Raw genomic sequence first — 23,992 nt, 5'->3', positions numbered from 1 at the left:
TCTTGAATTCCGGCAACTCACACTCAAAATACCCAGTCGGACTTACCTCCAATTAAATTGTGAATGCAGGTGTATAGCATCAATCAGTGCGTTTTTACTTGTTTTGAGCAAAATGTTTTTTTCTTTCTTCTTCCTTGTTACTTGACTAGCGGATTGACAGACATCAATTGCAGTCCATCAACAAAAGCACCACAGGCAGTATTGTAAACATTTCCCAATTGCATAACACTGACATATTGGCCAAGATTTCATGTCACAGATGAAAGCCTTTTTAAATTCAAACATGCTTACATATATGGGACATGATCATCTGAAGGGTAAAAATGACTCTACGTGTTTGCTAACGGTTATCAATTGATTTAAGTCCTGTTTTTATTTAAATAATTATAGTAAAACTGGTCTTCTACTCACAACAAGCAATGCAACCCGTTCTGAGGGGCACAGTTGATGCTCAGCTTCTACCAAAACAACTTTCGTCCCTTCCTGCTTTGGCCTTTTTCTCCCACTCATTCCACAGAAGGGGGAAAGAGGTCATGTGCAAGGAGAAAAGTAAACCATGCATTGAGTCACAATGTTTGTTTACGAGGAGCAATTGTCAAGCGCGTTTGGCAGCTGCATGGTAACTGTGCATGGGCATTGTTCCGAAGTCGCAGTGATACCTTTCGAGGGCAGTATGGTTATCAAACTCTGAAACCACAAAATAAATCTGCAATAAGTAATTGAGGACTGCGTGCAACATGACTAAAAAAAATTGACAAAGCCAATGATTTTGCAAAGACTAAATCTATTGGCCTTGCCAGTGTTTGTTTTCTAGAGCCTCTCCACCAACTTAGCATAAATCTTTACAGAAGAATCAGAAAATGAAAATTACTCTAGATGTTGATGGGTCATCTGTATTTCTCCGAACACGCGAGGTAGGATTTAGTTTAAATATAAACTAGTATTTCCATTTGGCCCTGGAGCTCTGCTTTTACTAATTATTGAAATACCACTAATCTCATATAAAGTGATATTAGCAGCAACCTCACTGTTGCACCACTTTATTTGGACTGGAGTATAAATCGGCAAGAAAATCCTGCAACTGCTGCTCATTAGTGTTTGTAGAAATATTAGGCTTGTTTTCCAGGACACCATGACCAGCGGATTCCCAAAAACCTACATTATCTTTAGTCTGAATAATTAATTATTTCAGTCTTTAGTGTTCCAATCTTATACAATCCCTTTCTTGCTTAACTCAGTTATACAGCTTAACTGTATGTCTTGTCATACTTGTATATCTTGCCTTATTTCGGGTTGTTGGATATTTTACATAACATCTCAAGTATGATACGTATTCTACCTCATAGCAACATTTGTTTTTTCAAACCCTTATTATAATTTATCAAGGTGCGTTGTAGAACATTTCAGGCAGCTGACTAGTATGCCTTTTAGCATTTATAGATCTCGCCTAGCGAGCGCATGCGCTGCTTCGCCTTAGCGAGACCCTATTGTTGTGGCTTTTCCTAGCGAAGGGAGACAAACCATGTGCGCGCATGGACATCCGATGTGCACGTGCATGGTGTCTCCTCTGCTTCACAAGCTCCCACTGGAGCGCCTGCATGGTGTCTCCTCTCTGGCTCCCACCGCGCACTCACACGCGCATCGCGCCCTTTCACTTTCCGTTTCCCGTTGGCTCCACGGAGACAGCTTGTTCTTTTTTGGATCCATTTCACAGGGAAGCAACTAAATGGAAGAAGGAAAGAGAGATTGTGAACCGTTTCTTCAAGTCACGGTTTTCAGTGAGTGAGGAGCAAGACAGAAAGAGAGGGAATAATAGGAAGAGGGTGGTGGGCAGCTGCCAGCACAGAAAAGAAGAGGACATTGTCCGTGTCTTCGCTGGGCAGTAAGGAAGAGACCGAGTCCTTTTCCTTCTCTGCCCGTCCCCAAACGTCCATGAAAGCATTGGCCAACAGCCCATTCCAGGTAGGTCCCTTCCTCTCCATGCCGCTTTCAAGACTCTGAGCATCATCACATGGTTGGCCTCAAAGTTTCAGAAGGAGCAGAAAGGAGCACACATTTCCTCTAGAACAATGCCTTGAGTGTGCCATGAATCTGGGATCAGGACTCTTCGGACCCTCCCATCCTGAGGATAACTCCAAGGTTTATCATCCAATCCCAAGGGCAGAGCATCACTTTCCGTCCAATGGGAACCAAGGCTTTCTCACAATCTCTGATCCCAGTTGGATTTGCCACATAGTGTTAGTGTGGTCACTTAATTAGCACCCAGTACCCGGTCCCATATCTATTTTCATGCCGCTGACAGGAAAGCCTCCCCTGCTCTGAGTGCCTCAGTAGGGAGTGGAGGACAGACTACAAGACTGGCTGCTAAACATTTCACTACTAGAGGAAAATGCCATACACAAATGAAAACTAACTGATTACCTAAAAGAAGGAAATCTTGAGCTTCTGCTCAGGTTGCTATATGTTTACTGATCGGATGTTCTTGGCATCGGAAGGCTACCTCCCCGTAAAACACATGTATTTTGCTTTTGTAGCATGGAAAGGTTTTCATATGTCTTACCTGAAGTACCGCCCCCGACTGCTCTCTCTTGCACAACAAGCATGTGTTATGCAATAGGTTTCGCAATTGCGAGATATTGAGCTATTGTCATTGTAAATGACCATGCCTTTTATTTATGTCTAAAAACAACCTGTAGTAATAAAAGGCATTGTCGTTTACAATAACAATAGGTTAAAGCAGTGGTTCCCAAACTTTTTCAACCCACGGCTCCCTTGCCTTATTGGCCGTTTGCTGCGGCTACCCAATATGTTACTTTCTTTTAGCGGTGGGGGAATGTAAACCAAGCCTTCCATTTTTCTCCCTGAAAACAATTGGATGAAGCCGATAAAGGTATTATAATGATTGATGTGGGGCTCCCTCTTGGGAACCAAATGTGGGGAGATGGGCGGGGGATGAAAAAACACATTCTCATTGGCACCTTTTGCATGATTGCTAGGTGTAAGAGTGCAGCTGCTGCACGAGAGAGGGGTCCCCGGTGCTGTGAATCAATATTTTTCAAGGTGCGTTGTGTGTAAGAGCAGGTTGTCTGCAAATGTTTAGTTTCGCTTTGAGGGCTACTGGTTTCCGGTGCTCAGCACTTAATTTATAGGGCCGGAACTATGCATTTTTTCTACTCACTCCAGCAAGCTCAGCATCACCCCGGTGCCAGCTGCTGATGTGTTCTTGGACTTAATGTTTTACACATTAAGCACTGTTCTTAAGTAACATCTCTAACCTAAATCCTGGCAGCCCTGTCTACCAGCTTACTGACCTTGTGTGCCCCACGTAGGCCCATCCTCCTCCCCAGAAAGGCTCTGCCTGAACTCCTAATCACGATGCTGCAGTGCTGACATGTTTCCGTCCGGGATTTCTTAACTTTCTCCCGCACTCCAGTTTCCCAGCTCCTGAACTGTATTACTGAAAGAATGAACAAAACTGCCACCAAACACAAATCAGTATCTGAAGCATCCTGCTCTTCACCACAGGTATTACTTTTATTGTGTATCAGTCAGTGGTTCGCAAACTGTTTGCGGCGCCCCTGGGTACTTTTGATGGCGCACCTGGGTGCCGCGGCGCACAGATTGGGAACCACTGGGTTAAAGTTTTGAAAATGCGAGACCTATTGCATTGCAAATGCTTGTTATATATAGGTAGGATCTACCTGTTAACATTTCTCCACTCTCCCAGTCAACACCCTTATTCCTCAGCAGCATTTTATTTTTGCTGAAGACCTGTGTGTGTATGTGTATATGTATATATGTGTGTGTGTATGTATATGTGTATGTATGTATATATATATATATATATATATATATATATATATATATATATATATATATATATATATATATATATATATTCACTAATAATAGCTTGTTATACATATTTCCTTTCAGCCATTTTGGTACAACGTGCCCTACTTGATAGATGGTTACTTCCCATCACGTTGCCGATCTTAAAATTGGTTCCCTTATCCTTAAGTTTACATATATCTATCATTGGGTGATCTATAGTGCAATTTAGTCTTCTTCTAATAGAAGCTCTTTCCAGTGGCTGATCATAAATAAAGTTTTCGATTGAGATTAAGTCCCATATGACAAAGCTGAATTTACTTATAGTTTACCACTTGTACAGCTGTCCCACATCTGTTGGTCATCTGCATAACAGCCATTCCATTGCCTATCCAGTGCCATATAATAACAATATTGTTAATTACTTGAGATATCCTGTCATTAGAAATGGCACCTAATATAACAGTTCATTTACACTTTGACTTATTTAGTGTTCTGTGCCATGGCCTAAGATTTCCAGATCATGAGCTGTAGCAGCAAATATACACTTTGAATAAGCCAATTGTTCTAATTACCGTTTTATCATCAAACTAATTTAATGGCCTTGTCATTATGCCTGCTCTTCTAGCGCCGGGACACCTCCGTGTGAGGTAGCTGTTCGCGCTTTAGAAAATGCCGTATTTTTATTATTATTATTATCAGACGCTAACTCAATCGAACTGCACCAGAACTTAATTTTGATGTCTATCAATATTTTTGGGCTACCAGCTGATCTTCCTTTTTGAGTGCGGAGTGTATCGCGTTTCAGTTGCCATTGTGGCCTCCCGCAGTGTTAGATGCATTTTACAAGTTAAAAAGCAATGAAAGTTATGTGTGCACTTTGAATAACTACAGTGAGAGTTGATATAAAACCGAAAGTGAATATGTCTGCAGAAAAGCAGTGGACAGGCCTTCCAAATCACGTACCAATATATCATCTGCGTCCCTGATTCGAGGCTTCGGCCTACCCTGTTAGCAACAGTACCCCAAGTCGAAGTGATCAACCTTTATTCAAGAACATAAAAAAAATACACATGCCCAGTTAATCAAACTTTTTTCCTTGAAGAAAATTATTTTCCTAATATTCCCAAATCAGCTGGATTTCCCTACTTTACAGGACTGTACACTATGAAAACATATACTTAGTGGAATAAAATAAACAAGCACAGGCCAAACCAACAGGCATCACATTTCACACCTGTCTTTAGAAGATGGTCTACACCATAATGGTAAAACAAAAACACAATAATAAAGTGCATGTGATGATAGAGCCACGTGCCAGCGTTATGATGCAGGCGCATTTGCTTTAATTTTATATTTACGGATCCTAAATAGCGGACACAACTAAGATCAATAAATAAAAAATGAAGATTTTTAGCGCAAACACAAATTTAAACAAACATGGGACTGTGGTCCTTTGTTACTCTGCTAACAAAGGACCAAATTCGGGGGTGGGGGAAGAGATGGGGCAAGGAGTGGTAAAGCATAGCAGAAGGGAAAATGTAACATAGGGGCGGGGAAGAAACACATCTGATGGAATGTGAAGAGCGCACGGAGCGAAGGAGAGATGAACACAGAGCGCAGGAGCCAGAGAGGAGGACACAAGACATCGAGAACACACGGAAGTGACAGCAACATAGGAAGTAGGGGAGAAGTACACAAGGGCGAGAGCCCCACAGAGCGGGGGTGGGGGAGAAGTACACGAGAGAAACAAGTAGTATAAAGGGTGGCAATATGGAAGGGCACTTGAGCAGAGAAGGTGAAAGCTGGTAAACATATAGACTCTCATGAAATGCTTAACCAACAAGACAGAGGGAAGGCAGAGAAGGGGAGGGGGGAGGAGAAATGCGACACGGCAGGCAGGGAAGGGGGCCGAGCGGGGAGAGCGGCGATGAGGGTGTGAAGCAGCAGGGGCCTTTGAAGTGAGGCTAAGCTTCACTTCAAAGGTGTGGGAGGAGTGCTGCTACGGCCTGGGGGAAGCTGGCTGGGGAGGGGGGAGAAGAAAAGCAAGTAAGGCTGTGTGCGGGGAGAGAGAGGGGAGCTGCTGGAGCTGGGGAACAGATGGCAGTGAAAGTTTATGGCCCAAAAGCGCGTGCCTGTGGCCACGTGAACTCTAAGAAAACCGCACCAAAAAACCCGTGGTTTCACGTGTATTTTGAGCACTTGAATTCTCGCTCCGCTCAATGCGCATGCGCATTGATAGGTCGCGAGACCTAAAAAGGAAGGGTTAGGGAGGCAGCCGGTTGCATGACATTACGTCGCCTTCCTTCACCACACACGTCTTTACATCGCACATTTTACAACCACGCATTTACATTAATTCACATTCGAAACGCCTTCCCCACGAATTCCACTACCATGCATACTTTTACCACGCGTATTGCCTCTGAAAAATTCCATTACAGTGTAACACTGCCACCTACTGTTCAAAATGTATACATCAAGTCTTAATAGATTTTTAAAATCCATTTGTCGTTTACACATTTGTTAGTATTTGAACATGTTATATTTTTGGGGGACCCAAGTCCCCTTATTTAATTATCCTCAAATGCGTGGTTTTGCTTGCGTTGTAAAGACTTGCGTGCCAACAGTCTTTACGATCTAAATAAATGCGTGGAAAATGTACTACGAAGTAAAAACTTTAGAGTAAAGGCTGTTTCCCAGGCAGCCAACTAGGTTTCCTAAAACATTATAAACTATGTACCACAAAGTGCATTAATGCAAATTAAATATTCACCGGATGGTCCTTACAACATTCCATTTTGCTTGAAAAATGTTCATTCCAAGTGATCTTATCAGTCTTAAAGTACTCCCTTTTTTCTATACAGCATAAATAATAACAATTTTCGTTTTTGATTGTTTTATTTAGACATTTCAGACTTTGGCAGCCTTGGTGATGCATATTTTCCTCATTACCTTTCAGTTTAAGGTGGACGGCATATTTGATTTACAGACACTGATTTAAATAACTTCATGGAGTAGCACTGACTTTTAGACAGTGATAGAAATATTTCTCTAAATAAGGGTGAGTGCAGAAGTACTCATTAACCTCGTTACCCACACTGTCCCTTTGAAAGCGGATAGATTTAATATCACTAGATACACAAACAAATTCCTATTCCCATGTTTGATGCTTTGATTTACAAACGAGCCACACAATTTGAGGTTTCAAAGTTACTGATAGTTTTGATGGCAGCAGTGTACGATTCATTGCCATAAAGTTGAAGTTATTTTTTTTACTAATTTTAATTACCAAACTTCTTTTTTCTCAGTGTGTTCAACTTCAAATGGGGGATGAAAAAGATAACTGGAAAGTAAAAACGTTAGATGAGATTCTTCAAGAAAAGAAAAGAAGAAAGGAGCAAGAAGAAAAAGGAGAGGTGAAGCACACAAAAAACGTAAGTACTATGTTCAGAAAAAAGTGCCATGGTCTATCTTTAATTGCTACTTTTGGAGGCCTGCAAAATGTCTTATTTTATTATTTGATCAATTGACGGTAGCAGACTTGTTCCCAGTTACTACATTTTAAGCCACAAGGATTCCGCAGACAACAAGCTTCCCTCTTAACACAGCTGTTCTGTGTCAGCAGTAGAGGCAGGGCACTTTCCAAAGTATGTAGTGATAAAAAAAAGTGTTATTTTAACATGTAAAAGTGCCCTAATAAAGCTGTTGAGTTTATAGTAGTGAGATGCAAAAGGTGTAACAAGTAAGATTGTCAAAACTAAGGAAGCCGTGTTTAACCCCTTGCATGCTGATGACGAACCCCAGCCGTCATGCACTACGGTGCTCCTGTGCTGATGACTGCTGGGGTTCGTCATGGCCCGCCCCTGTTAAATTGTTTACAGCACAGGGGCGGAAACGGGCCAGCAGTCAAGGGGTTAACCTGCTCAAACCAGAGACTACTGTTTTGCAGAAGAAACCCTACATTTTTCAGAGTCCTGAAAGGATGCACCCAAGCAGAACCTTAATATTAAAATTGGTCACACTTGACAGAGTTAGACGTTGGTTGGTTCTCTCTTATATGCCACCGTAAATGCCTTGCAAGCCAAACCGCTGAATACTGAGTACTTTTAAAACATCTCAACTGTTTTCACGTGAGCCATGTGCAAAACTATTTCTTTGGTCATCATTCTCGACTCTGGTACAGAAAAACTAAAGTGGACTAGGAATTTCCTCATTTCATTGGAACATTGTTGTGCTGTTTCTGACACTTCAAAATAGAATGTTTTATTTTTTCCAGAATTTCTTTGTCCTACTGCATAGTGTATGTTGGGTAAACCAAATAAATAGCAACTATGACTATCTGTGCTTGTTTATTTCACCTTTCCTGTTAGGGTGATCACATAGGTCTCTGTGGAGTGCGTAGGTGCCCTTTAATTCTATTTTCTAGATCTTAACTCTGTACCGTTCAATCCCTTACACATCTGAACTTTTTTTTATTAGCCTGTGCTTAATGTATTCCTTTATTTTTAAAGCACTTCGTGCCCTTTTTTACAGGGCCTCTGGGCACTACACAGACACAGTCCTCTGTTTCTGGAGGACCGGACTCTCCTCTAAGGAGGGGAAGTGAACCGGTACGGGGAACAGGCAGTCAGATGATGCTTACTCCCATCCCCACTAAAGACGATAACGAAAATCAAACCCCGAAGAAAGTTTACCTTCCCTCTGAAAAAGTAGGTTTGGACCAAAGTAATGTTTTAAAACAATAAAATAACTAATACGCAATACTGTGAATGAGGTTTTGGCTGCCAACTTTGGATGTGTGCTGGGTTTCTGTGTATGCTATTTAATTAGGACATGAAGTAGCATATTTATTTTAGTTGCAACTCATTTATTGGTTTAGTGTACTGGATTCAATCAAGAAAGGATTGTTGTATGAACAGTTTATGGTTCTTTATGAAAAAATGTTTGACCGTTTTATTAGTTTCTTGATGATAACTGTTCGCGGCAACAATGTTGTTTATTTAACTTCTTTGTAAAATGCCTACAGCTATGTATCTTTTACTGACCTCTTTTTCAATATTAGACGTCCACACCAAGTGAGGGGGAAATCAATACTCCTAGGGGTTCCAGCTTGTGTGTGGAGTCTCTGTACTCTGTCACCGAATTCACTGCCTCCTCAAGGCAGTTACATTAGGCAGCTTCAGACACCATTTGTGCTCTTTAGTTGTGGGTAGGACTGGCCCTGCCCTTCTTTAGGTTCCTTACTTCTATAGTGTTCGTCAGTGGGTAATGTAAGTTCTCGCAGAGGGAGATCAACATTTGCATCCTCAACCTTAAATTCTTTTGAATGGCAGAGACAATTGCAATGTGTTACAATATTGAAAAAAAGCGATTTTCAATGCATATGAGTAATTTTTACTGCCAAACTTATTATGCATCAGGAATATTATGTGATTTGGTTTCCCGACTTATGCATTTCAGTCTGATGATCGGGATTCAAAAAGGGATTCTCTGGAAGAGGGTGAGCTGAGAGATCACAAAATGGAAATCACAATCCGGAATTCACCATACAGGAGAGAGGATTCCCTTGAAGACAGGTAGGACTTGGAAGAAAGTTCCACTGGGGCATCATAAGACAGTTTAAGAAGCGTATTGGGTTACACCATGGTGGTTATGTGTTCTACCCTTTCCTAAGTGTTAATATCATGCTACATTAAAAAAATATCTGTATAGCAGTTGCATGGTTTAGAGCTATTTGGAGCAGTAAAGAGAGAACATCAGAAGCTTTTGGTGGTGAGCAGAAATTGGCTCTTGTGTAGTCTAATATCTATTGTTAGAATTTCAGTTTAAAGTTATCTGTTTTCAAAGTTTTCTTGAACGTTAGGAGTTGTTTGATCATTTACAAAGTCATCACAATTGTGGTGCTCCTAAAACCTACACATGCTGTCATTGTGCACCCTACTTTAGAGGCTTTCCTGAAGATTTGACCTGTATTTTTAGTTGGTTCATTGGGATCCTGTGGGGACTTGCCTTTGTATTTTCTTTTGTTTATTAAAATCTTCCATGATACATGTTTGTAGCAAAATGTATTGATTTATGTAGGTGTAACCACTTGTATTAAAGTATATTGGGGACTGTCTGAGGTGTTGTAGTTTACTACAATCTGTACATTTCCCTACAGTCTGTTGCACCACCTAGCCTTGCTGTGCTCGCCATTAGCCCCACATTCCAAGCCTTCTGCTGTGCTCCACTTGTTCGCTTCTCATTGACCTAAATACTGTTTTATATCTTCTTTTCCTCTGCAGAAGCTCAAGACTGCTTAGCCTTCATGACTAACAGAACTTTTCAGCATAGTTTTCTATTTCTGAATATGCCCTTCTGGCTCTTGACTTCAGTACTCTTTATCTGTGTGAATATTCTAAAAGAGTTCAAGGTTTGGTGATCACTTCATCCTCCGGGCCTCAAAAAATCATAACCATGTCTCCAGACCTGCTGGTCTAGTGACTTTAATAATCAACTTGACCCAACAGTATTATACTGTGCCTGTAAACTTGTCTCAAATTGTGAGATCCTAGGCAAATATTTTATTTTGCAGAGTCGTCTTTTTCTTCATTATTACATGAGATCGCCTTTGAATATTTGAGTTCAGCATTTCTGCTGTTCAAAAAACTCTGGTTTGATTTAGTAGACTAAGTCTTTGCTCCATGTACAATATGAATGTAGCCCACGTAAGCTTGCCATCACAAATGTTTATTACTTGCACATCACCAAGTAAAGAGTTCTGATTTGTTTTCATCCTAATAATCTTTGTTCCATCACACAGAATTGCCAAAAATATGCTTTCCTAACTACTGAAATACATTGTGAAATATTTGTACAGTTTATTTACAAGTAATTCAAATTTAGTGTTAGGAAAAAAACCTGACACCATCCAACCAACCATTTCACACTTGTGCGGCACAGTTCACTTTACAAAATCCTCTATCTTTGCAGTCAGAGTGAGAAAAGTAAACACCAATCTCCAGGATAAAATGAGCAGCAAATTGTAAGAAGACATAAGCTGACAATTGGCTTCTGTCTCTTACAAAGTAAATGTGACATAACAAAATGTAAATGCTTCTTTATTGCCTGTTCACTTGGGGCAAACAGAACACCAGTTCTTTGTCAGCTTCGCAGCACAGGTCAGTACACCCTAAAATAGCGTTCCCTCACAAAGTCTGACTTGACATACACGCCTGTCCGTGTTTTCAAATGGAAGAGATTCTTCATGAGGACCTGGGCAAACAAATTGGTCTTGTGTCGGGTCAGGTGGAGGTGTTACTTTCATATCTTGACCAGTCATCTGAATATGGCTTAAAATGTTCCTATATGAAGGATTACAATGCAGCTTTTATGCATATAGAAGTATAATATGCCCCAACATTAGGTGTTGCAGCAGGGGCTAACATCGTTTTTTAAAATTTAGGGGTGCTGCTATGAAATCTATCCATAAATATGATCTTCAACTAATGCTTCCTGTGCTCCATTCTGTATGGCAGTAGAATGCTCTCATGCTGCCCTGCATTAGCTCTGTGTGTGGATTTGAAGGAGGCAGTCAACTGTTTCAGAGGTGTTTGGGAGAAAGGAGACATCCGATATTTTAAGCTGTCGAAATAGACTTGTATGGTAGTGGCACGGTGCTTTTAACAGTGTCCAGTGCCATTTACTAGTACAGACTCCCTTTGCTAGTCCCTGTAGCCATTTATACTCCTTTTGTTCAATTTGTTATTGTGGACACGTTATTTTGCTTTTTTACTGACTCTTCCCTGATAGTTTGTGTTTATGAAGGTTCAAATATTTAGCAAACTTAGTTCTTCTTCATGGGTCCCTCCTAGTCTTTGGAGTAGCATACAGTCTTAAAAGTAATGTTGTGAAATTGAAGTATTATTTTACCTGTATCACTTAATTTGCTGCAGATTTTTAAGAAGGAACATTTTAAATTCCTTTTCTTACCATTTTGTGATTTGTTTAAGAGTTTTATATCATTACGGGTTTAAAATATTCTTGGAGATTTTTTTAATAGAAGAAGTTTTCCAAAAATCAATAGAGAGTGTCATAAGCTTTCCGTATTTTATTAATTGTCTTTATCACATGCCATGTTTTTGATAGCTTGTTCTAGGCAATACCGTGCTTATTACCCAGCCCTTTGTATATTGTCACTTATTGTCAGATGGAAACTGCAGACAGGAATGCTGCTTCATTCTGGTCCCCACTGAGACCACAGTTTTAGGTCGAGCTGACGTAGCATTCATGCGAAAGCATGAATGCTGTCAGCAAGACAACTAATGTCATCCGTATTTAGGAAAGTGGACAGCAGAGTGTCACGAGCTTACCCAGTGTCGGATTTTACCGCGGGAGCGAGCGCGCTTGCGCAGACCGCAGGGCTTGCATGCAAACACGGCGCGCACACAGGCAGGCCCCATCCACTGCACGCACAGGCACACGCGCGCGCGCACACACACACACACACACACACACACACACACACACACACACACATGCAGGCACACACATGCAGGCACACAGCCCCAGCCCCCCCCCCCCCCCCCCGCCTGCAAGCTCTCACTTACCGGCTCGGTGTGCAGGTTCCTGGGCCGTCTTTTGGCACGCCGCAGGGGTCTCCTCACCACTCGGGAGCCCCGTGTTGCCTCTGTTGCCATGCAGTCTGCCCTCGCTCTTTCGCCCGGTCTCTCTGAAGCGCCCCGGGACTTCAGCGTGGAGCCTGCATGTTTCGGACGTCCTCCTCGGCGGTTACTTCCTGTTTCTTTGACGAGCCCCACCCACGTCCAAACAAAGGCTGCCTGACTTCCAGAGTGCGCCCGTGATGTTGTAAGCGCAGTGCATTTAGCCATAGCTGGGATTCCGACATGCCAGAATCGCTAGAGTTTCAGGTTGCTGGTATGCATTCACTACTTTTAATTCGAGTGGCCTCATAGTTCCATTTCCTGCAGCTGCCTTGTTTTTGAAAATAGCTGTTTGTTCCACAGCCTGAGTCCTCGCAGCGCGGCCCATGCCGCAGCATCCCCCACCCCAGCCTCTCAGTCACGGAATCGTTGCGCACCCTCAGTCCACAAGTGTTCCCGGCTAGCTACCCACGGCGCCGTGTGATCCCTGGCGCTTTCTGCGTGCAGAGATAGATTTGCCACGGTACAAGGTAACCTTGATTGATGAGGATGTCGCCTTCGCCAGGAAAGGTCACGTTCTCACCTACTTCCTCTGAATTATGCAGATTCCAAACTTAAGTGACTCCAATCACAAGCAGGGTGTTTGCATCTGGTGTTGTTTGAAGCCTCTAATAAGACGATCGTGAAAGGTTACCAAAGCCCAGCGCCGCCGAGGATTCATCAGAGGCTAATAGGAAAATGGAAGGCTGGGAGAGAATTACAGGCAGGGATGCGGAGAGTTTCCCCGTGTTCGGGTATTACAGTTTCCAAGCAGCTGTGAGCACCAAGAGATTACGGTGCGTCCGCTCTTGTTCCTTGTAGACTCTTACTCTAGCGCTCTCTAATTTGCTGTCTTGCCTGTGGGCATTTGTCCCCAGCCAGATTGCATCTTTAATCTGTGTGGTTTCTGCAGGTCGTAAACTCTATCCCAATATTAATAGCTTTTTCGTTTTTTTTTCCTTTCTAATTTACATGCGCTTAACTTATTTCGTGCCAGCCTTTTACATCAGAAACGTGCTCCGATTAAGGTCCATTGGGAGCTTTACATTACTGTTGCATGTGTTGCGCTTTTAGTTGACTGCATGCAAACTTTATTAAAAAAACTTCAGATTTTAGTTTTAACATTTCAGGTGCTATTAATTTTTAAAACGGTTTAACTATTCTTCCAATAACCGTAATGCCCAACTTTTATTCTTTCTAGAGCAAATAAGACCCAGCATAGCACGTTTCTTTCTTTGTGAGGTGTCCGCGTAACCATGGGAGTTCCCGGACCTGCTCCATTCCTCACACCGATAGGAATGTCTGAGGAGTGTAAAAAGAACACTCCCATTAACCAGACACTGTAGCCTCAAGCACAAATAGCGTTGAACGGTGTATATTTGCTTTCGGAGGTTCCTGTTTTTTGATAACAATGCTGAAGTGGCTGGAAGGTAAACTAGAAAATACATATATCTAGGTAAACTGTGGTATCTCCAGCTGCAGGCAGCTCGAAACTCTTTCTTGCTAATCTTATCATGTACTTTCCTTGTAAGGAAAATATGCTAAGTGGTAAATGAAAGAAACTGGTTTTCCACTTACCAAGTTCTGTTTTTTTTTTTTTGCCAGGAACACTGCATTATGGGATTTGTAATTTCGTGTTCAACTTTTTGATTATGTGCTTGTCCAGTGCAAACACAGACAGCCATAATTGGCTAATGGGATGCTGCGTGCATTCAGCCACTTGACAATTGATTGACTCCTCATGCCAATGGGCTCAGTGAGTGTCTGTACTTATTTATTTTTTATTTAATATGGACCTATATCCAGCAGTAAGCACCCTGGCAGCTTTAAAGGGCTGTATCAACTGCAATAGAAGTGAAGCTGCCAAATAAGCCACCGCACATAATTACACTGCACTCAATGCAACATACACTCCAAATACCACCAGTGCCACATAGTTACACCCCACATAATTACACTGCACTCAATGCAACATACACTCCAAATACAACTCAGTGCCACATAGTTACACCCCACATAATTACACTCTACTGAATGCAACACACACTCCACACAATACCACTCAGTGCCACATAATTATATGCTACATATTTACACTGCGCTCAACGCAACATACACTCCAAATACCACTCAGTGCCACATAGTTACACCCCACATAATTACACTCTACTGAATGCAACACACACTCCACACAATACCACTCAGTGCCACATAATTATATGCTACATATTTACACTGCGCTCAACGCAACATACACTCCAAATACCACTCAGTGCCACATAATTACACGCCACATAATTACACTGCACTCAATGCGACATACACTCCAAATACCACTCAGTGCCATATAATTACACACCACATAAATACACTCTACTGAATGCAACACACGCTCCACACAATACCACTCAGTGCCACATAATTGTACGCTACATAATTACAATGCAACATACATTCCAAACAATACCACTCAGTGCCACATAATTATATGCTACAAAATTACACTGCGCTCAAGGCAACATACACTCCAAATACCACTCAATGCCACATAATTGTATGCTACATATTTACACTGCGCTCAACGAAACATACACTCCAAATACCACTCAATGCCACATAATTGTATGCTACATATTTACACTGCGCTCAACGCAACATACGCTCCAAATACCACTCAGTGCCACATAATTACACTCTACTGAATGCAACACACTCCACACAATACCACTCAGTGCCACATAATTATATGCTACATAATTTCACTGCACTCAATGCAACATACACTCCAAACAATACCACTCTGTGCCACATAATTACACGCCACACAATTACTCTACTGAATACAACATACACTCCACACAATACCACTCAGTGCCACATAATTATATGCCACATAATTACACTGCGCTCAATGCAACATACACTCCAAATACCACTCAGTGCCACATAATTACACAATTACACTCTACTGAAGCCAACGCACACACTCCAAACAATACCACTCAGTGCCACATAATTACACGCCACATAATTACTCTACTGAATACTACATACACTCCAGACAATACCACTCAGTTCCACATAATTATATGCTACATATTTACACTGCGCTCAACTCAACATACACTCTAAATACCACTCAATGCCACATAATTACACGCCACATAATTACACTGCACTCAATGCGACATACACTCCAAATACCACTCAGTGCCACATACTTACACGCCACATAATTACACTGCCCTCAATGCAACATACACTCCAAATACCACTCAGTGCCACATAGTTACACGCCACATAATTACTCTGCACTCAATGCAACATACACTCCAAAAACCACTCAGTGCCACATAATTACATGCTACATAATTGCACTCTACTGAATGCAACACACACTTCACACAATACCACTCAGTGCCACATAATTATGTTACATAATTACAATGCACTCATTGCAACATAGACTCCAAACAATACCATTCAGTGCCACATAATTACATGCCACACAGTTACACTCTACTGAATACAACATACCCTCCACACAATACCACTCAGTGCCACATAATTATATGCTACATAATTACACTGCGCTAAACGCAACATACATTCCAAATACCACTCAGTGCTACATAATTACATTCCACATAATTACACTGCACTCAATGCAACATACACTCCAAATACCACTCAGTGCTACATAATTACATGCCACATAATTACACTGCGCTAAACGCAACATACACTCCAAATACCACTCAGTGCCACATAATTACACGCCACATAATTACACTGCACTCAATGCAACATACACTCCAAAAACCACTCAGTGCCACATAATTACACGCCACATAATTACATGCACTCAATGCAACATACACTCCAAATACCACTCAGTGCAACATAGTTACACGCCACATAATTACACTCTATCTATGTATCGCATCACCACAGAATCACTCAGCACCACCACAGCATCACTCAGAGGCACCACAACATCACTATGCGCTACCACAGCATCACTGAACGCCACAGCATCACTCGTCGCCACCACAACATCACTCAGTGCCACCACAGCATCAATCTGTGCAACCATTCAACAACAACTGGTTCAAATATGTTCTCTCAATGTTTCAAGCTTTATTACAAATGTCACAAAAAGATGTTAATATTTCACTTCTGTGCTTGGATTTTCGTCACAATAAAATACACTGAACATAATCTTCACAAAAATTATTTATAAAAGTTAAAGCTATTGCAATTATAAATTACAATAACTTTTTTATTTAAGTATTAATTATTAAAAAAAATTAGAAGCAATTCTTATTTGTAATATCAATACATGTAAGTCACGTAAATACAACACATATTGCATTACAAATGCTACAGGTGTCACATTTGCGAAAGTTAAAAGTATTGGCATTGTAAATGACAAAGCTATTAATTTAGCTATTTTTAAAACCAACACATAAATACAAAATGTGTCATTTACAATACCAATAGCTCAAACTTTCCTAATGTGAGACCTATTGCATTGCAAATGCTTGTTTAGATTAGTCTTCAAAACCATATCATTGGCCCTGTGTTAAATCCTTGCCATGGCTGTTGTGTTTGAACTGAAGAAAAAAATGACACTCTTTCAAAAGCTTGCTTATCTCCACATTTGGAGGTATAACTTAAAATAAACAGTGATTGGCGAGTGTTGCTTTACCTTTCATGTGATAGTTTCCTTTAGCTCATTCACATTATCACATACTGTTTGTATCATCTTGAGACCGCTCTGAGAAAAGTTGCTCTAGCTGACTTTTCTGCCTCATCCATCAAGAATCTTGTATGTACTGAAATTTATGGAGCCTACTGTTCATGTGACTTTAAAAGCACACCCTCCAATGAGAATAAAGATTTTAATTTATTGTGAAGTATTTCAACTGCAAACATTGTTTTCTTGTGTGATTGTAACACATAACTTGGTGGGGAAGAGACCTAGATAAGTGAAAGTGATTCGGAATGAGTCAGTAGGTCAAAGGTACTGTACAGGTTTTTATTTAGTTTTTGGAAACGTTTGTCATTTTAGTTCTGAGCTTTAGCTTAGATGCTAGCTTAGCACTCTCATAAAGCAGTATATATTAACCCCTTCCCTGCTGGCCGGTTTCCGCCCCCGTGCGGTAAACAAACGAACAGGGGCGGGCCATGACTAACACCAGCCGTCATCAGCACACGAGCACCGTAGTGCATGACGGCTGGGGTTCGTCACCAGCATGGAAGGGGTTAATCTACCAGCGCACATAGCAGTATATAATTTAGCAATGGCCCATTTCCCTCTATTCCACTCTTAACAGTACATATAAGAATAAACTAGTACTTCATCAAGAATACCATTTTAGTGTTCCCAAACACTCCATGCATGCTGTAAAAATTAATCAACTGGGTATCGTGTCCCATATCTCTTATAGCTGTTAAGTTGTCCTTTTCAACAGTGCCTGACACTAATTGCTTCTCCACGTTGAGGTTTTGCTTTAGCTGTCTATGTAAAGGTCTTTACCCCTAACGTGTGGCCCTTCGAGCTGTAGGAATTTACACCATGTGCTATATCAGTTCTTTTTCTAACTGATTTGTAGTTAAGGGGTTTAGTAGTATTTCTCTTTGGATAAAGTTGAAACATATTAGTGGTATCAACCTTTTTGGCGAATCACGAAATCACAAGTGGAGAAGTGTGGCTCACTGGTTAGAGGAGGCAGACCTGGAAGCAGAGGTCAGCCCGGGACCAGGGTTCAATTCCCGGCTCGGCGGGGTCTTGAGTCCTAATATGTCCATGGACTCGACAATTCTCACTCCGGTGCCTACTCGATTCATGGGTTCACACTCTGCGACTCTGGGTAATAGCTTGCTTAATCTCCACAACGGCCCCTCGCGGCGCGATGCCTGGCTTTCACCTTGCGGATACCCTGCCGGGGTTATCTCACAGGGGAATACCAGGACGGGTTCCCTAAGCAAGCGCTTAGAAACCGGTGGTGATTTGCGCTATATAAATTCCTGTACATTTACATTTACAAGGGAGTTACTATGATTCACAGAAGAGGGACAGGTATGGAAAGAACAAACAAAAAGATTCCCTATCTCTCAAAGAATAAGACCAAGTTAATTTGTATGACAACGCAGCAAACTCAATAAAAACAATTATGATATATTTCAAAACCTCCCCCAAAAATATTCTTTAATATGCAAGTTGAAAGCGAAAACATCAAATGTTGCTGAATTATGTGATCATGAACATAAACTAAAAAACCATATTAAAACAAAACAATATATGAATAGTACATCTGAGTATATTCTTTATTAAAAGACAGTGATCAAAGCTTCCACAATTTTTCAAGCATGGCGAATACCATCAAAATACCTTGTATTAAAGCGCAAATGCACAGATTTCCAAATCATATAAACACCAACATATATACATAAGTACTGTAGTCATTATATATACCTGGGCTGTTCTACAGTAGCTTTGAAAGCTCTGGGAGGCCCCCGGGTAGCCATGCTGTATACAAATACTATAGAATAGGATGAAATCAAAACTTCACTTGAAGCAGTTATGCCTGGCTTGGTTTTGCGTAAATCCACTTAGTAGTTAGCCAGAAATTAGCACAAGTATGCCAGGTGTGCTTCAAATTAGAGATCAATCAAAGATAGCAATATTTTGACAGTTGAACAACATGATTTTTAAAAAACAATTTGCCTATACCATTAGGACCCTTCCATAAATGTGCTCAAAATTAGGTAGTTGATTGTCAGTCAAATTGGGACATAGTGGGGAGTAATTAAAAAGTATTCATAACAGGTGAATTTCACTCTACAGTACTCTCACTCTACAACACTGTGCCACTCTGACGCTGGTCAATTTCAGTTTTTCTTTTTATTCAAAACATTAATGTCACTGACATATTCACCTAACTATGACGTCACTTTAACCATAAGTTTCTATATAGATAAATATTTTTTATGTCCCTGGGAAGTGTTTCTATTAAACCTACAGTTTTGGTTATGATTGGTTGATAGGGCTAGAGTTCTGACTGGCTCGCAGGACTAGGGTTTCTAGAGGACTTTGGTTCTGATTAGTTGATTGGATTAGGCAGGGTTGTGGAATTTAATAAAATATCTACTTGTCCATGGGACAGGCTGATTCGTAAATCTACTAGTCGTGTGAAACCAAAAAATTCCACTTGTTCCCTTGGTGCCATGTAATACAGCGACAACTTAAGGCAGCGATCTCATTATTGAAGAGCTCTGATAATAGCATCTCTGTGTATGCCTGGGGTCATTCTTTAGTAGGGTTTGAATACTAACAATTCTCTTATTTTGCCACCTTTCTGCACATCTAAATACTAGGGCTAGAGGTAGTGGTAAGCAATAGTTGGTCTGTGTAAACCTACTAACATGCATGCTTTAAGGGTTCTCACCAGCTCTCGTCTAATCTTTTCTCATTCTGAGAAAAGTTGAAAATCTATTTCTGACCAGGGCAGGCGTAAAACTTCTTCCAGGGTTGGGAAAACCGTGGTTGTGAGGGTTAGTGAACTTGTAAACACTCAACAAATTACAGATTTTAACATGAGCAAATCTACTCATGTATATTTGCCTGTGGCAAAATGCAGTTTACAAATATTTTCTAGGAGTACGATTTCCTGGCCTACTTCTGTAAATTCTTGTGAGTTCATGAAAGCTGTAATCTCCATTAAAGCAAAGATGTATACCATGAGTGCACTTTTCTGACTTTCCTTACGAATTGGACCCTTAAATAGGTCAGGCGTTAACCAAGACCTTTTATTTTTATTAAATTATCAGCTGGCTTCACTGAGAGTTGCAGCATTCTGCTCTATCACAAGGAACAGGTTTTGTTCAGTGCCGGGAACTACTGTGGCAGTGTGTGCTTGTTGAGACCCAAAAATATTTGTGCTTTTTGTCAATGTTTGTTAAAATGGGAAGGGCCAAGCAGCTCCCCCAGCAATACATTTTAAACCATGTTAAAAAAAGACAATGCACTCAGCACCACTTTACTCATAACTAGGGCACCCGGTTTTATGGTATTTATTTTTTTATCATTTCCATCTGTATTTATCCATATTTATTTTTTGACCATCTCATTGGTGTTTGTTTATCCATATTTATTTTGTGTTTTGAGAATAGATATAGCTGTAAAATAGTATATTTCCACATTTATTTAACTCTGGACGCACACTCATACATGGATGTCTGTCATGCTTTAGCAAATTAAACAGTCACGTATAACAAAAGACTATACTCAAAGGGACATATTAGCGTTATACTACTACTACTACAAATATATGTTGGCATATGCCTTTATTTAAGGAAATCTCATCCTATTTTGTAACTCTCCATGCTGTCTATCTGCTCAGCTGTTGTATCGAATTCATGAAAGACAGCATGGGTTTTCTCTCCAAAGAAACACTATTTTCAGTATTTTTCGCTATTAAAAATAAATAGACAGGAACTGCATTGATTTCGGTCTGTATTTAACTGTAAAAATCATTAAAACCGGAAGCCTTACTCCTAACCTATGCAATCCAAGCCACTTCTCTCTACGCCAACTAATCTACACCACTGCACTCTACCCACTTCGCTCTATGACACAATACTCTGACACACTACTCTTCAAGGCTGCACTCTCAACCATGGAACTCGACTCTGTGCCATTGCACGCTGGGCAACTCCACTCCATTACACTCTACTGCACTCTATTTTAATCTGCACCACTGCACTCTACTATGCACCACTCAAGTTTACACCACTCTACTGCACGCTACCCCACTAAACTTTGCATCACTGGTCTCTAATCTATTCCACGCCACTGCACTCTACACCTCTGCACTTTACTCTGCACCACTCTAATCTGAACCACTCCACTCTACGCCACTTCACCCTTCTCAGAAACAATCTATTCTACATCACTGCATTCTGCGTCAGTGTACTCTGCACCACTTTACTCAAAACCAATACACTCTAAGGCAATCTACTCTGCACCTCTATACTTTACACCACTTCACTCTAGGCCACACTATTCTACTCTATACTCGATACTCCGCTCTGATGCTCTACTCTTATTTATTTATTTATTTATTTATTTTATTTTATAAGTTTTATATAGCGCTGGCTAGACCCGGAGGTATCAGAGCGCTTTACATGAGCATCAGATCATTAGTTGCAGGTTACATCATTACAAAGGTTACACAGTTCTTAGAGCATGGCAACATAGTTACTTGTAAGGTCGAGAAAAACAATCAGCACAAAAACGTAAGGGGAAAGAAGGCAAGGGGAGAGATTCAGGGGGGGTTGGAGATGGGGAAGTAGACAGATAAAGAAGGTGGGAAAGAGGAGGGGAGGGTGAGAGACACAGCATGGGGAGAAGAGAGGAGGGGTGACCGGGACACAAACCGGTAGACGAGTCAAGGCAACGTCCAAAGTCCAGTAAGCTGTGATCCCGAGGGAAGTGGTATCCCTTCCCTATCTCTATTGCGAGAGGCTCCCTTTACGCAGTGGACTCTCCCAGAGAGGTCTCAGACTCCATGGCCTACATACTGGATCCTTCCCCAAAAAGGGGAGAGGGAGTGCTTTGGCAAGGGGTGCCATACCATACCTCAAGTGTGAGTGGCTCCCTTGGCGCAGTGGACTCACTCAGCGGGTTTGCTGAGACTCCAGAGTATAAATATTGGATCTTTCCCCAACAAGGGGAGAAGGAGAGCTTAGTCAAAGGGCACAAAGGACAGGGGGTAGGCAGAGTAGCAGGCAAGGGTAGAGATTCAAGGGAGAGAGGATAGGGGCTAGGGAAGAGACAATAAGTAGAGACGAAAAGAAGTCTGCCTAAAGACCGACTGGGTAAGTGACGACCAAGGAGGGAATCCAAGGCCCATCTCCCCAATAGTTAAACCAAGTAGCTCCATCGGGCATCAGACAAAATAGTTCAGTCTCAAGACATTGAGAGAGGAGGGAGGGAGAGAGAGACCTAAATAGAGTGAGGATGCGGTAGGAGACGATAGGAGAGACAACAGGAAGTGCAACAATGTGGTTCAACAATCTACTAGAAGAAGATAAACAAGTAAACATTAAATCAAACAATCAGCAATACAATTAGAGGAGGAGTGAAAGGCGAGAGAAAGTAGTGGGGGGTAGGGGAGGAAAGGGAGTGAGGCTAAGGGAAGAGACAACCATAGAGACGAAAGGACGTCTGTCTAAGGTTCACAGAAAAACAGGGTGGGGACAAAGGGCAAGGGCATGTGAGGGCAGAGGATAGAAGCTGGAAAACTTCAGCACTGTAAATCCCCACTTGCCTGCTCCTTCATTGCTCCCCTTCCTTGTGTGTGTGTGTATATGTTTGTGTGTGTATATTTATAATATATTCAAAACAAAACCCTTTCAGGCATAGAGTGACTCATAAATTATGCAAAAAAGGAGGAGAGAACTGTGGGTAGTTCTCAATTTTAGGGTTTTGTCTTGACTTATACTGGGTGCTCCCTTGTGTCTGGAGAAAGCTATACCTCTCTGAAGAGCTCTAATTAGAGCGAAACACTGTGTCAGGGGTTGCTTTTACTCCTTTCAGGTTGGCTTGAGTTGGTATTTTACCAATTCAAAGCTGTAATACTGTGCCTGGAGTGATAAATGGCTTTTGTCGTTTTACAGCTCAGCAAGGATAGCACTGTGCTAGTCCTATTTTTTATTTCTAAATATCTTTATTGGTCTTTCATGTTATTCTGTTTCCTTACAATACATGACAAAGCATAGAAGGTGAAGGATGCAATATAAACATCAGCACGCAATCGTCATCAGATCGACAGAGTAATTAGCTGCTCCTACTGCCGCAGCACAATTTCACATGCACAATTTCACATTAGCTTATTTCTATTAGACAGTTTCTCATACATTGTTGCGACCGCCTGCTCACCACATATCTCAACAGCCTCCAAATATCTATGCTGAGGGGGGGGGGGCAGAGGACAGAGGGAGATGCCGCTAACTGCATGGGTCAACCTCAACTGCAGTATTTAAGTTCTTTGTGTCCAATTGAGCACAACATTATTAGGCACTGAAGATACATACATGTGGCCTGCTCAATATTACAGCAGAGCGGGCTTTGCCGAAGAGGAAAAGTGGTGATGAATGATAACAGACCTATCCATAAAGCATATTTTATCTAAATTAACGTACTGAACAATCAAAATAAAGAGCAGCACTGTGCTAGTCCTATGCTTAGAGACTTTGCTATAGAAATGGCAAAAAACATTGTCCTTTTCTATCTCAGCGTGGATGGCACTGTGCTAATCCTATGCTTAAAGACTTTGATAGAAAAACAGACATTGGAGGTGAGCAGATCTAGAGTGTCGCTGGTGTTGAGAGTGCTCTAACAGGAGCTGCTTTCCACCTGAACTTGAGAACTACCCAGAGTTCTCTCCTCCTTTTGTGTGTGTGTGTGT

The 23,992-nt window shown here is 41.3% G+C and overlaps 1 protein-coding gene across 27 annotated transcripts in view; it reads left to right on the top strand.

Moving 5' to 3' along the window:
- LOC147710773 (cyclin-dependent kinase 11B-like) overlaps positions 1–23,992 on the top strand; it is a 431,002-nt gene that overhangs the window by 10,610 nt on the left and 396,400 nt on the right. For 11 of the 27 annotated variants that reach the window (XM_086921501.1, XM_086921500.1, XM_086921499.1 and 8 more), the window contains exons 2-4: positions 7,143–7,268; positions 8,346–8,543; positions 9,295–9,410. In XM_086921501.1, the coding sequence (XP_086777627.1) occupies positions 7,158–7,268; positions 8,346–8,543; positions 9,295–9,410 (425 nt within the window). In that variant the 5' untranslated portion in view covers positions 7,143–7,157. Of the gene's footprint in view, positions 1–7,140; positions 7,269–8,345; positions 8,544–9,294; positions 9,411–23,992 lie in introns of those variants that run through there. The other 16 variants (XM_086921513.1, XM_086921506.1, XM_086921514.1 and 13 more) reach the window with 3 other exon arrangements.

The sequence above is a fragment of the Lissotriton vulgaris genome, chromosome 5, assembly GCF_964263255.1.
Source record: "Lissotriton vulgaris chromosome 5, aLisVul1.2, whole genome shotgun sequence".
NCBI lineage: Eukaryota > Metazoa > Chordata > Amphibia > Caudata > Salamandridae > Lissotriton > Lissotriton vulgaris.
The sequence above is the reverse complement of the archived record's forward strand: the minus strand, read 5'-3'. Positions and strand labels throughout refer to the sequence as shown.